Source organism: Diuraphis noxia, unplaced genomic scaffold (genome assembly GCF_037042655.1).
Source record: "Diuraphis noxia isolate RWA-SAM2 unplaced genomic scaffold, SU_Dnox_SAM2 contig0005, whole genome shotgun sequence".
Lineage (NCBI taxonomy): Eukaryota > Metazoa > Arthropoda > Insecta > Hemiptera > Aphididae > Diuraphis > Diuraphis noxia.
In genome coordinates this window covers 8,152,230-8,168,376 of record NW_028301715.1, presented here as the reverse complement: position 1 = coordinate 8,168,376, position 16,147 = coordinate 8,152,230, and the positions used below count along the sequence as shown (strand labels likewise).

General features: G+C 30.6%; 1 protein-coding gene across 2 annotated transcripts in view; it reads left to right on the top strand.

The window, feature by feature from the left end:
• The window catches only part of LOC107169325 (protein kinase, cAMP-dependent, regulatory subunit type 1), a 79,056-nt gene that overhangs the window by 41,797 nt on the left and 21,112 nt on the right, over positions 1 to 16,147 (top strand). For both annotated transcript variants that reach the window (XM_089229616.1, XM_089229617.1), the window contains exon 2: positions 13,874 to 14,038. In XM_089229616.1, the coding sequence (XP_089085742.1) occupies positions 13,874 to 14,038 (165 nt within the window). The remainder of the gene's footprint in view (positions 1 to 13,873; positions 14,039 to 16,147) is intronic.

Sequence of the window (16,147 nt, the reverse complement as noted above, 5' to 3'; positions counted from 1 at the left end):
TATTCAAATTAAATTCCATTAAATATATTTATAATTAAATTCGTTTGAAGTGCCAAGTATTATATAATTTTAATTGTAAATCAAATTCTTCAGGACTTGTAAGCTAAAAAACTAAACTACTGCTGTTCAATAAATTCGAACTAAATTACTTATCAGTTATCATTTATATTCGGTGTTTATAGATTTCTTAGAAATTGTTTAACTTGAAATATAAATACCTATTTAGTCTGACACTACGTTAAAAAAAAAATGTTTAATACGATATTACCTTGTTTCAAGATCTAAGCACTGTTTATATACAGTCACAATCGGATCCAAGAAAAACACCGAGTCCTTGAAATATATAGATACGTTAATTATAATTTTACAATGCAACATCACGTTTTACGTAATGTTTTAAAATATAACATAATATTTGTTACCGACATCAACCGTGTTCAATTCGTGTTCAACTAATAGTTTACGCACAATTAGTATGCATAATCAAATATAATAATATTTAAAAATATATTTAACTGAAAATACTCTTTGAGATCGAACCTATTATCAATAATGCCTTTATAATATAATGGTTGTCTCGATTGAACAATTACAAACGGAGTACAGCGGCGAGAGATTTAAGTTGTCAAATCGCAAACTTAGTACTATTTATTTTTAATATAAAATATCAAACGCGTAATTTGATCACGTTCAATATCTTATACTAATCCAGATTAGAGTATTATAAACGTAATTCCACGTCTAACGAACGAAATTTACAAATCTAGAAATCCAATGCAATATGCCATTTGACTTACGTGACGTACAAATATTATATAATATCAGTGACATCTTGTGTTTTCAAAAACCGTAATAAATCGAGTGATTTTCCAATGGTCGTTGCTTTTGCAGTATATATAATCGAGTTACCAAATACAATAATTATTATTAATCTAAATCAATCTAAATATATCTACATTTATTAGAAAATATTTTAAACAGGACTTTAATTAAATAATAATATAATTACGCAGTGCTTACCTATAAGGACATTATCAATTATATTATATTATATATTTTATATTTTGTAGTTTAACACGCTTACATCAATATACGTGAATAAAGATGATTTCCAGTAAAAAATAAATAAAAATAATTCATCAATCATCAATATTATAATATGTCTTTCCCGAGATAATGGTGTATTTCAAATAAACCCTTCATCATGATGTGTAAGTATATATAGTGTTGTATCGAAAAATACATAACAGATTGATATTGATGAACGGATTCGGCTTAGGTATATGATGGAATATTTTTTATTGGTTTTATTGAATTCAGAAAAAATTATAATATCGAATATCGCCTGCCGGATCATATTATATACGTATAGTGTATTAAAAACGAAAGTAAAACCATATAATATATATATATATATAAACGAAATTCGAGTCTAATAACGGTGTAGGACTCTATGTGTGGATGACGGATTGTCGGTCATCCGTCGATTGTTCGTATATCACAGGCGCGTGTAAAAAATCGTATTCCACCCCCCCCCCTCCCCCACCACCAACCCATCCACCCACTATCACGATGCTCGGCGTCATGCACTCTCCCTATAAGTCGGTCACTTATCGAGACGATAATATATAATACAGTGTTGGATTCGTTTTCTTAAGGGTCGTTCGCCAAAGATTGATGATCAGCCAGAGATAATACTTGATGGATTATTGTTATTAGAGCTTTTCATTTAATTAAAAACTGTAATTATTATCGCGTAACTGCGATATATTATCCCGAAGATAGGTATTTGAGACGTGCACCACTATTATTATGAAAACAAAGTTTTACTGTTATCGTTTAAATCTCCATGCAGGTTCGTATAATATTATAATGGAAATTATAAACATAATTATACGAAGCTAATATTGTATCAAATTTCTGTTAGGTACCTACCTAGGCGTGTGTGATAAAAACGAAGCCAATAAAATTATGTTCGACCGTGAAATTCTAGACTTGGTTGTTTTTATTAAAAAAATTCACTCATCAAAATGGAGTCCAGTGATTTGCTTAGTGAGACAATACAATATAAATATAATACATTTCTTCATAGTTTATAATTTAACCTAATAATTGATATGATATACGTATTATGATTTGTTGTAGTACTGCAGGGTCGAGTTAAATGTCACCATTTTAGTTGTTCCTGTAGAACATTTCGTTGGAACACTGTTCATATGACGTACCTAATTCAATAAATGATTTTATACCACACAAACTATTTACACGACAGTTTGATTAAAATCCAAGAAAATGATGTCACACAATTTTCTTCTTTTATTAATCTATACACCGTGACGGAGATCGATGAAAAGTTTACTATAATAATAGAATGTAGGCAGACTTCTTGAAAACATTTCGTTTGTTTTATGCGTGGTTGAGTATTGTATAAAACCGTTTTTTTTTCGTTTTAATCGATTGCATCCGTGTGTATTTATCATATCCACCTACTGCAATGTTCCTATAATATGTTTTTTTTAATTACCACGGTGGTTATATGCACTTATATATATATTAAGACACGGCTGCAGCGGTTATAAAATAAAAATAATAAATCATTCATAGAGAAGTAGGTGCGAAAATGTTTTTTTTTTTTTTTTATCACATCGTACTAAACACTTTTTTCACGGCTAAAGACGAGGCGCGTAGTCTGTCTCGAGTGTAAATATTATGTACACGTATACGATTGGTACGTCGCTCAAATAGTATATTATTATTGTGTTGACTGCACGCGTAAATGCGTTGGAAGTTGCTGCTGCAGGAGATACTCTGTAAATTGTATACGCAATGAACACGTACACTGAACCATTTGTACGTACCACGTTATAGATGTAAGCTATTATACAGATGTACCCAAGCATGAGTTTCAAACAATATGCAATATATGAAGCCGACTTGCAGCTCGACGTGTAATAATTTAATGTCTAATCACCGTGTGGCGAACGGTTAACAATAAGTTTAGATACCTTTACGTCAAAGTTTCTAGGAAACAAAACGCAGCCTGTGCTTGGGCATTTTTTTTTTTTTCATTTCGTGCACAACGCAAACTTCTGTAAGTTCTTCTATGTACTGCAGTGCTGTTAAAACTTGTGTATCATACTTATACTGTTATATATATATTATATAGTATTAAATATTATACGCTTATACTGGTACGTTGTGAGTTTAAGAGGGCGCTACACCCGTTTTGTTGTCTCAATCTTACAAACGCGTAACATGACAAATTTACGCTCAACAGTTCACGTTTTACTCGGTTAGCTTAGCAATAAAATTAGAGTAAATAGACATATTATGAGACTTGCTGGGTACGAACGTTATCTGTGTTTTGTCGGAAGTATTTTTACGGATAATTCAGTTTTTAAGTGAGTTATGAGCATTTTTATTTTACAATTTACTATACGCGCAGTGGTGGACCTAGGATTTTGTTTTGTTTTTTTTTTTTCGGCGGGGGGCAATATTTTTTAACCATCAGTACAAGATAAGACGTTACTTTATAGCAGCTTTCACGGTTGACTTGTAAATATAAAGTATAATACAATAATTATAAATATTAAGTATCAAAACAAAATCAGAAAACTGAATTTTTCCTGAACCGTGATTATAAGTTTTACTTCACAGTTATATTCTTACACATCTTATGGGCCCAGGCCCCTCTGCCCCACTTAAATCATCCGCCACTGTATACGCGCATAACTCACTTGAAAACTGAATTATCGTAAAAATATTTCCAACAAAACACAGATAATGCTATTACCACCAAGTCAATAGGTCTATTCACTCCAATTGTTAAGCTAAATTTGCCATGTTAGGTACGCGTTTGTAAGACTGGGACAACAAATACGCGGGCGTCGCGCCCTCTTTAAAAACACTGCCACGTCCATTAAACTGTAAATTAATAATAGTGATAGTGAACTACTATATATCATTATTATATATGATCACGAGTACTATGTAATTTTATTTTATATGGAAAAAAATAAAAATCGATTTCATTGATATCACTGTTATATTATAGTTTATATATGTATATATATGTTTTGTAATTCCAATTTTATTAACATTCAATTATCCTTAAAAGACTTTTTCAAAACTAGTATATAAAGTAAAATACTTTATAAGGTTAAAAGTATATAATATATTGTATATATGATATGTATATGTTAACTATATAATAATATGTTATGATATTTTATGTATTATACCAAATACGAAGGCGTATTGTGTGCGTGTGTGTGTGTATTCTCACTCGGCGGGCGACCAATTACGTTGCAATTATTATTATCGTTGTTGATATATTTTACAGTATATTAACGAAGAAAGTTCCAATTTATACAATATGTTATGTACGCGTTTACTTTCGATGTTTTAATATTTTTTCCCGGAGTAGAATCTAATTAAAAAGTTTCAATTGAGTTATCGATTTACCAACCAACTTTGAATAATCGGAACCAACGCGTTTATTGCGTATTATGTGTTATCCGTGACCGTAAACGTATCCCGTAAAATTGCATGTGCAAAACTATCTCCTATAACCATCATAATATAGATGTATAACTAAAAACATATTCCAGATACTATCAAGTCTTACACGCACATAAGTACATAACTAATAAATATTTCTTCAAAAACAGATACCTATAATGACATCATTAATGTGTTGGATGTGTCACGTACAATCCCTTAGAAATTAGAATATCATGTCCCTATCATTACAATAGAAATTACATATTCAGTATGATTTTTTCTCAGAGTTATGAACCTATATATATATATATAGGTATATGACGAAGACGTTTTATTGAGACAAGTTGTTGACAGTATAATGACAATTTGCACTTAAAATATGAGTAATATATAGTTAAGTGATGTAGGTAGATCGTAGGGGTATGATTATAATCTCGTGTCGATGAAAATGTATATTTATGGTTTTTATATTAATTAATTAATTAATGAAAGGTATTTAATTATTTTCAATCTGGTGGTGTGATAGTTAAATTTACCATAATATGAGTTCGTCTGAATTACATATTATATTATATATGTTAATTTTCAATTTTGTTTTTTCTTCCCTTTTTCGGGTACTTAAAGATACTCAAAAGTTCTACGCAAGGTTAGGTATTTCGATCGGAAATTTGATTTAAAACTTCTCAGTGTTAAACAATTATTGTGTAATTAAAATCCCCCAAATGTTCATTTTTTTATTATTTACCGCATTAAAAAATAAACGACTTTCTAAATTAATGACATTTTCCAAAATATTCTAAAGGCGTTGGTAAATGCTGTCGAAGTTAATTTGAAATATTGATGTAGCACCCGCGAAAGTGGTATACTCAAACAGAAAAGGTTAAAGTAATATTTGTTTATGATGTGCGTACCTATTTCAAATTAAATTAATTCCCATGAATCATGATATAGTTTAATCACAGCCCTTCGTCATTGAGTATAATTGTATTAATACATTAACATTATGTTTACTGATTAACTTTTGTTATTTTGTGTTTTAGTCATAAACTCATTACTCATTGAAAGTTCAATTTCAGTAATTTTATAAAATTAATATTTTACAAGAAGTGAAAAAAACTTAAGGACGTGACAAAATCCAAACTTTGAAAACTGCACTTTTATAATAACCATCACACTTTTCAACGTATATTTCTCTAGACAATTTATATATAGTAAGTCATGTTTAATGTAAACTAATTTAAATGCAAGTACAGTAGGTACCGTATGTATATATTAAATATAAAAATAGTCATGGATTTTGTGATCAAATAATTTCTTGGTTTATTTTTATTTTTTTAAAATCATTATTACTTTTATGTATATACCTCATACAATTTACAATATTCTCTCGAAATGATTTCCACTTTATAAATTTTATTTATTTGTTCGTATAGCAAGTACATATATATATATATATATATATATTATTAAATACGTAACCAATTCTTTTTAACAAAGACTAAAACCGAATCAATATAATATATAATGACGTTTCACCGGAAATTATTTAAATTTTTTCCCGGAGTGGTTTCCGACGTTTTAAGATATTTTTCGCAGCCGATTAACCAAAATCGACTTTCAATTAATTCCGCAGAAACACCACTGACAATTCGATCAGACATTTAATCCTTTTTGTGTGTGTGTAAGAGAGAGTATTCCCGATATTTGTAAACTGCGCATAAGGTTGATGGTTCGCGGTATTTATCAATCTTATTTTTGACCCACGTCAGCCAGACACTTCACAAATCGATTTTCTTGTACTCTTCCTCGTCCGTTTCTGTATTTACCTATAAATTACACAAAAAAAAACTTTTGCATAATTTAAATATTTTAATTTTTTTCACAGTAAAATACAAAAGCCTCTATATAATATTTCTGCAGTTGGTTTGAGGTTTTTTTTGTTGGTATTACCTACTATGAATAATTACAATATATCTATCTACGTGTTTTTTAATTAAAACAATTGTATGAAAGTTTCTCATTTTATTTTCTATTCCCCGATTAAACCTTTTTCACTTTGTTTGGAAACACAATGAGACACAACCGCGCAACATCTTAGTATATTATATTACTGTTTCAGTGATAATCTTAAATTATAACGTCTCAAAGTTTGGAAAACTTTAAAGGGTCAAAAGCGAAAAAATTTAAGTAAAAGGAAAAACAAATTTTGTAACTTCCATTTTCACATTTGTTTTAAAAATAGTTTCTAATAATTGCAGCCGTACGCCCGTACGCGAATAATATAATAGAAAAAACGAAAAATGATGTGCTTTTACCGTAAAAGTTTTTATTTTTGATTATTTTTTGAAAAATTGTACTTCAGCACATTCGTAGCCTGTAAACAAATACAATGTCGCTATATTTAATTATGATACAGAAAAAAAAATACTCGTGAAATCATGTTAATGTGAAAGCATGATATTAATTTAAATACACATTATGCATAATGAAGATAATAATTACACAAATCTGTACATAAATTAATAAGCAAATAAAATTTTAAGTTTATTTTCATTACATAATAAGATAGTTTATTAGTTATTTATTTTTACGTTCGTCGTGCGGTTTTATTGACTTTGCAGGTTTTTGGTTCTCACCTGTCTACGCTTCCACCGAGAAGGCGGAGCTTAGATAATATAGGTACCTACACATTTTTCTTGTTATATTTCGAATCACGCAACTATTAGTAACGCAAAGCAACTTTAAATCTTTTGATAAATAATAACGTAGTGGTTGTCAATGTTATTTGTTGTTCGTTTTTTTATTTTTACACGTGTTAATATGTTTAAAGCCTTCTTAAAAGTGTATAATATAATTTCCATACGGTATATTCTACCTATAAAAAATACGGTATCGACCGACCGCTCGTGTTGTATTATTGTCAACTATTAAAATAAAAAACCTTTGTCGAAAACTCTTCCAACAACATTTTGTTCATTTCTCACGACGCAATACATATATATTATTATGTATATTATGTGTATATTTGGTTCTAATAATCATTATTTTCGTGTATATTTTCGGCATTTTGTTAGGTTTCTTTTCAAACGGCACCGACGTTTGGCATCACATTAATATTTGAATATTATGCCTCCCACTGTGATAAATTTGTTTTTTTTAGCTCGTATGACGCGCGAGGTTAAGCTTACATTTGTTATGACGTGAATATTCGTGATATTTTAAAAGCTATCAAAGCATTGAAATTTATTTTTGAAATTTAAACAACAAAACATCACATTATAATATTATTATTTTTATGTATTATCATGCAACTCGCATAACCTTGCTTGTAAATTATTATTCACATAAATCAACTGTACGAGGATCATTTTTGGACAAAACAAAACTTGCTGAAACCCTTTAATCTCGCTTTAATATATATATATATTTTTAAATAATTATTTAGGTACTCTTCGACCGAATTTCAATATGCATTTTTTTTTCTGTAGTTCCAACAATTTAAAAATGATAAACAGGTGAAAAATAATTTTAAATTTAATGCAATATACCTACCTAAAATGTTTGTATATAATATTAGTTTGTTTATTGTCTGATTGTATATCACAATCAAATTATATTTATTTTTCGATTTCCAATTCTGCTTTCCACTTTTTTCTTCTGTTGTTGCTAACAAATTGATATTTGACTTTTATATACTTGTGAATAAATATTTATAAAATCAAATTAAAATCAAACAGTTTATCAACTATTTTGAATTATATTTTTACTCTGATAAAATTGCATTTATTTATTGTACTCGTTTGGTGTAAATTGTACATAAGCGTAAACAATTTTTCAATTTTAATCTATATTTATAATTTAGTATAGATTTTTCAATGACCTAGCTATATCTCACTCGCAACGATTACCCTTAAAAATCATATTTTACTAGAATGTTCAAAAGCGACGTGATCTATAGAAGAATATTTTTCATTTTGAATGAATATACTACGAGAATAAAGATATTATATAAACGTGATATATCCATTCATTGTAACGACCAAGATTTTAAATTAAAAATAATACCTATATATCGTTCCAACTTTAGAACTGACAAATGGTTATTTTCCTGCATATTTTATAATTGTAAATTTAAAAGGTATTCGTTGTTAGTTTGTTACCTACAAAATAATAATAATTATAAACTAAATTTAGTCATTGAAATATTATCACATTTTGTTACGACGAATAACTCAATTATTCATCAAGTTATGTAGTCGTGTATTTAACGATTTGATTTATTTTTAAACAATTATTCCAAATTGAAGTTATATCGATATAAACGTCAGTTTCTGGACATTTTGAGTCGTTACGAATTAACTGAGATATTTTAAAAGATATTAATTATTCGTGTTTTCGATATTTTTTTTTTTTAATTCTAAAGGCAATCGTTTGTTACAAACTCAATGGTATAATATTATAAGCGTTTACAAGCTATACGCTTATTTAAATTTTTTTCTACGTAGGTACCTATCAAATGGATTCCTACTTCAGATACCAGCTGGTAACTCTGATACATGCAATTTTACAGAATAATCGCGATGCTTTATACCTACCGATACCATCTCTAAGAATATAGCTAAATATTATTGTGTCTTTCACCGCCACACATATAACAAAATTCAATTTTCGTACCGTCATCGCGTTTCGACTTCGATATGATGTCGCTGTTTTTTTTTTTTATCACTCATCGGGAAATAATAACATGCGTCGTGGAAAAAATACACAATAATAACAAGGCCGAGGGAGGATGGCTACACTTGGTGGCCACGACTGCTAGCAGCGTTATATATATATATATATGTAAAATCTAATATACATATTATAAGTACCATGGTATAATATATTATATTGTATGCAATACGTGCCCGACAAGGGTATAATATTGTATGTGCACACAATGAGAATGGGGGGGGGGGGGTTTGAGTGAAGTGCATCACCTTGTCAAACAGTTTACGCATCACGACGTATACGATAACATATTACTATGTATGTATTATATATAAATATATATATTTGTATAATCGACCGATCGCAGATTTTCTGCAAAAACGGCAGTGCTATAATTGAAGACTTCGAGAGGAGCAGGGACACGGTTACTCTCGGAAACTGGGTCACAATGTATTATTATTATTATTATTATCATAACAATATTGTATAACTGTATGGTCGTTCCTCTCGAAACGGCCGGAAGTGCCTCCGAGGCCGAAATTACAAACAATTCGACCGAGTAATGGACGCGCACGCACCGTGCCCCGGCGCCGGCGCCGGGGCGTAAAGCGTTTCGAAACGATGGCGATATAATAATAATAGTTGCGGTGTAATAACAATTATATCTGCAAAACGGTCCTAAGAAACATTTTAACAACAGACTTGTTTTGTTTAGGGGAGGACCGCGAGTGTGTTTCAGGTCAAAATCCTCCTTGCGCAGGACATTAATCACCGAAATACTTACAAGGCCGCTTTAGGCATTTGGCGCGAGTCCAAAATGATATGTAAACAAATACGATCGTTTGGTTTTTTTCGTCGTACTATACGCATGGCCGGCCCAAGGTATTTTGACGCCCGGGGAAATTTTTTGATAGGCGCCTTGCTCCATAATAAATTTAATACTTTTTATACTTACCTATACATATTTTGTTTTAAATTCTTATATTTATGGATATAGGTAAAGTATTGCAAAACTTATTTGGATACAATTTATAAACGTATCGGCTGTAACACATACTTTTTTGGTTTTCCCGAATTAATGATTATATATCAATATATCATCATTGTATATTATTTTTTAATTATTTGTAATATAATAGGTAATAAAAACTGTAAAGTGGAGTAAAATCTATAAAAAAAAATATATATAACAGAATATTCTGTCATAGATAATTTAGTCATTTAGCTATATTATTGTCAATTTGAATAAATATTAGGTTCGCTAAAATGTATAAAATATTTGTACATTAAAAGCGCCCCGGGCAACCGCCCGGTTCGTCCGTATCTTGGGCCGGCACTGACTATACGGTAAGCACGCCGACAAAGTTACGATAATGTGAAATAAAAATTAAAGAGCTCTCTGGTCTCGCACTCCGAGCCGAATCCGATATATCGCGGTTATTATTTCACCATTTATCGATAATATTATCATTTTAATTTTTTTTTTTTTACCTGTAAGCCGCAGGTTAACGACTCCAATTCTTGCCGACTCGACTTTTCCTATTTAAGTCTCTTAAACGTTTTGACGATTTGACATAATAATTAATTGTGTTCCATATTACATACGAGTTAAACCGCACTGACCATTTTTCTTTATATATATCTATAATATTATATTATATCACGCAGCTCTAATGTAGTATTAATATATCGACAACACAAAAATATATCCACTTATAAATAATATATTATTCCAAAACTGTTTAGAAATTTCCCGAAATTTGGTGGAGTTTGCGGGATAAGGTCGTCCGTGGCGTACAATTTGCAGTTACACAATAATGTCGCTGGCTACGAAAAAAGAATGACTGATGTTATTTATCGTCGCCGCAGCCTCAACCCCTTCTCTCCCCCCCCCCCCCAACTCCTCTATTAATCCATGTCGGCGGTCCTTCCGCTATGCTGGCCATCAATCTTTCCGTCACTATTCGTGCGTCTATACAGGGCGTAAATTCTGTACGCCCCAGAATATACCGCGCGCGCTCACCCTCGGCCTTCCTAAAACGAGAAAACACACCCCGGTCCGCTCTGTATGTAATACAATAAACGCGCATTAATATATCCGTATAATATTATTATATAGGTACACCACAGTGCCGCCCCGACGCCAAAATATTATATCATAAACCCACGTCCCGAAAACGTGTGCGAATTCGAGATCAGAAATTCCACTCGACGGACGGGCGTATATAACAATAATAATATATAGAATATATTGTTCGGCGTCGGTCACCTCGGCAACGCACGGGGCGACGATTTGGTTATTGCATTTCTCGTGACGGCCGCCAAAACCGTGTCCTTATTTTTCCTTTTTTTTTTTTTTTTTGTTCGTCTCCGGCTGATCGTTTCCTTTTCGTTTTCCACCCCTCCTAGTCCTTTATGTTATATATTTTATATTCGATTCGCCTCTCTATTCCGGCGAGCCGTGCCAGCCCGTTTTTATACAGGTCCTTATTTTGGGTTATTTATCGCCTCGCCACCATCGACCAGCGGCGATCACATTACTTATTTTCACATCGAGTACGACACTCAGGCATGAATATTTCAGCGGTCGGATATGTTTTTCCTCGGCTCGTTTTTTTTTTTGTTTTGTTTTTTACAGTATTAATACAGAAATACGTGAACGGAAAAAACATGAAAACGGTCTTCGAATTTCGAGGTTATTTTTGTTTACGTTTTTGGAGTTAATCTCGCGTTGTCGTTGATGGTGTTGGCTGCAGTGTTTTTATGTATCTATTCTGTATATATTAGAAAAATTTAATCCGTCTTATATCGTAAAACTAATCGGTAGATTTATGAAAAACGCATGTTTTTAAAGAAACAAGTAGTTAAACTTTACTGGGTTAGTTTTGTTATTGCGGGTAGTAAACCATTTCAAAGAGCTTATGCAACTATATATTATAAAATAACCGATTTGTTATTTTGACATGATGGTTTTTGTACAATTTCAAAATAATGAATTTTTTTTTTTTATTGGTTATCTACGTTTGTTAATTTAAAATGTAAATTATTTTTCTGATCCTGGCATTGTATTGTGCGAACGAGGTTTTGCTGCAAGTTATTAAGCAGTAAGAGAATCGCTGACAAAAAAACAAAAAAAAAATGACCTTTATGTCAAAACATTTAGTTGATTTGCATATTTTAATAAAAACATAACGGCTTCTAATCGCTGTTGAACGAATTAAGTATATAGTTATTAATTTCGTATCCATAATTTTCCATAGGATTACTCATTTAAAATTCAACGTACCTGAATAAGGTACCTATGTAATTATTTTACTTGAAATAACATTAAAAATGGATGATAACGTTTCATCGTTATAAACTATAATGTTTTGCAACTGTGAATTTAACTGAACGCCAGATTAAACGGTATAACAGAGTAGGAAGGGGTACTCGTATGATGGTATAAATATATATATATTATATATATAAAGAAAAAAAAATAAAGTTACTTTGTAACACATATAGCCATTATATTTCAACATAATTTTATTACAACGAAACAAAATTAAATACTTGTTTTGACGTAAATATTTTCCCTCAGTTAACGAACGTATGATGATTATGCGTAACACCGATTATACATTAAACCCTTTGACTCTTTTCACACATGTTTAGTGCACTGTTTATCGACTCGAATATTTTAGGGTAAACGTTTTTTGTTTGATGTCAGTCAGTCGGCCAAAAAGCATAATAAACGCATCATATTATACTATATAGTACACCTGTCGAGCGTGGGAGTCACGTGGTTAGATAATAGAGGATATTATAATATAATATTATTATTATCATTATCATTATTGTTTTAGTTTATTTTTATGTCCATTTAATACGTATTAGGTAAACATATTTTATTGGTATATTATCTGGCATACAAGACATGTGTGGCATTTTAATTGAACTGCTCACTATTAACATATTTTAATGTCATTGAATTATACGATCATAGTATACCTAAACCCGTAATGGACTAAAGCTACCGCGTCCTTCGTGCCTATAGTCTATACTTACGGTATAATTAAGTATAATAACAATATTTGAGCCTCCGGGATGCTGGTGATAATAATATGATGACCTTTTCCTATATGTGAGCATCGCCTAACACTCAGACGATATACATTCCTTGCTAAAAATGTGTTTCATCGAAATCCGAATTTATAAACAGAAGTTGTGTTTATTTTGAAAGCCATTTTTTTGATAATTGTTCCCAAGTTTATATAATTTTTAACTGTGTTTCACAATTCTATAGAAAAGTCACGAGTTTGATATGCCTATAATATCTCTTCGTTATTGTATTTATAATTTAGGCGAGCAATATTCGTCTTTCGTACGTAAAATCCGATTTATCGGCGATTAATATGTTTTATTCGTTTTAAAAACGGTGCAAGTATAAGTATAGTCTATCATTTTTGAAATATATTATGTTTATAGTGCATAGATATAATGTTTTCTAGTCATAAACTTTAATTAATTTACGGAAATTTTCGTAGGTTTTTAGTATTTCCATTATTTGTTCAGAGCATCGATGTTGCTCGCCGCCCCTAAATTAACGTAATAAAATGGACATTGCGTATTGTTTTTTTTTAAGTTTGACTTTTTCTCAACTATTTTTTGCACACAGGAACAAGAGCAAGGAAGCGACAGCCAGCACGGAGAAACAGACGAGTTCTTCCAGTCGGCGCCGACGTCGGGTCCGGCAAGTCACGTCCAACAATCGATCCGTCGAAGAGGTGGCATATCGGCCGAGCACGTTTCCGAAGAAGAAGCCACCAGCTATGTCAAGAAAGTGAGTTGTGGTCTCAAAGTATTATGTTTAAATGCATTTAAAAACAAAAAGGGAATCGTCGTCTGTATTTTTTATTACAATAATGTCGTTCGCAATAACGGAATCTGTTTTGTCACGAGGGATTTGAGCTGCAGATGAACATCTGATGACGGTCAAATTAATGACTTTGGTAGGATGGCGCGCTTCGGGAATAATCGTGTGATGTATATTATTATATACTCGACTAACGCATTTTTAATAAATTATAATTTAATATATAATTTGTAGTGCGTGTTAGGGCGAATCGTGGCTGTAAAATAAGTGTTTAGAAACCGTTGGCCACAGCGAACAAAAAAAAATATTTGTTGCTGTACAAAAAAAAAAAAAAAAAAAAATGAATGCACTATGAGATAAATTAATTATTTTGGTTTTATTACCTGCCCATTCAGGTACGTCGACCATATATTGCGATATCTCACTTGTTTAATATATTCTTACTACTGTATTTAACGTATATAAATTAACTTTATACGTCACATAATATATAGTATAAATAATTTTGCAACATAAACACTCGTAAAATTTTATCGATCTTGTTAACCCATCGTTCAAAATCTTATTCGTATACGACGACGTCGTATAACAGTTAACATAATGAATTCGTGAATGTAATTTTTTCTATTCAACATTTTAATGTGTTATAATTAATAACCTAAGAGGTCCGTAATGCTGTCCATTTGCTGGCTATATACGAAGGATTTTATACTACTTACTCAAGGTTATTTATCGGGAGTCGGTGTTGCGTCTGAAAGTATATTATTATTATTATTACGTCGAATGGAAGGGGAGCTATATACTCGCGTAGAAAAATCATGAAAACTGATTAATTGGAAGATCTATTTTATCGGTATTTTTGAAATCTTTTTATCAATAATTATTAAAATCATCATGTTTGGTTAGCCTTATTATTATGTTATAATATACTGGTTATATCTATTAGCCAGTGACTAGTATATTAATAACTCGTTGGTTGGTATAGGTATACTTGGCTATTATAACCTCATTTAATATTCTATAATATTACCCATTCGCGTGATAAGTAATATCAAAGGTCAACGATGACTGGTATTTTGTATTATTACATATATATATATTATCTTACTCTGAGAGTGAAAGTATTGCACTCGTTCAATTGCTGCAAAATATACGATATTCGTATAGAGATATAATACTCAATACCTACTCGTAATTCTCTTTTGTATTACTTAAATTTCTGACCTTTATCCTCAATATTGAATTCATAAACTGCATTGAATTATCTATGATTAACGTCAGTATAAATATGAATTGCTTTTATTCAGTTTTAAAATAATTCGAAACCGATGATTAATATGAAAGTAAAATATTATGTGTAAATACTATGACGGTCATTCATAATTTAAAATTTTGGTATATCTTTGTCCATCCATGCGTGCGACACATGAACAAATTTACATTCCGCTTTGTCATACCAAGAGTTCACAGTGTTCACACCAGATTAATCTAAATATAGACCTATTTATTTTAAAATTTGAAGATTCGAATATTATCTAAGTTCTGCACTTAGTTGTTTTTATCCGTTGTCACTATTGTTCGTTTTTAAATTTTAATCCTGTGCCATATTTAACTTTATTATTTTGTCAAAGAGAATACACATCATTCTAAAATAACTGTCACAATTACCATACCTATGGAATATGTTCACATATCTTTGTCTACATTAAATAAATTTCCTTATTTTTCACGTTACCCACCAGGGGTAAATTTGTTTGAACGAATTAAAAATTAAGGGACACATTTTTATTTTTAAAATGTTGATCATTTTTTTATAATTAAAAATTCAACTATAAATAATAAAACATGTAATGTGATCTGTCACATTACTGAGTATGCTGTTAGTATTCTAGCGTTATATTAAAACTAAATCATATTTAAACGCTGTTTAATTAAATGACAAATTAATTTGTTTTTATTTTAAATTTAACAGCAAAAAATAAATGAAAATATCTAAATTTAAGATTTTTAATTCTTTCGACTTCGTAGGTACAATAATCCGCCTACACATATTTTTGAAATTTCTTGGAGTTAAAA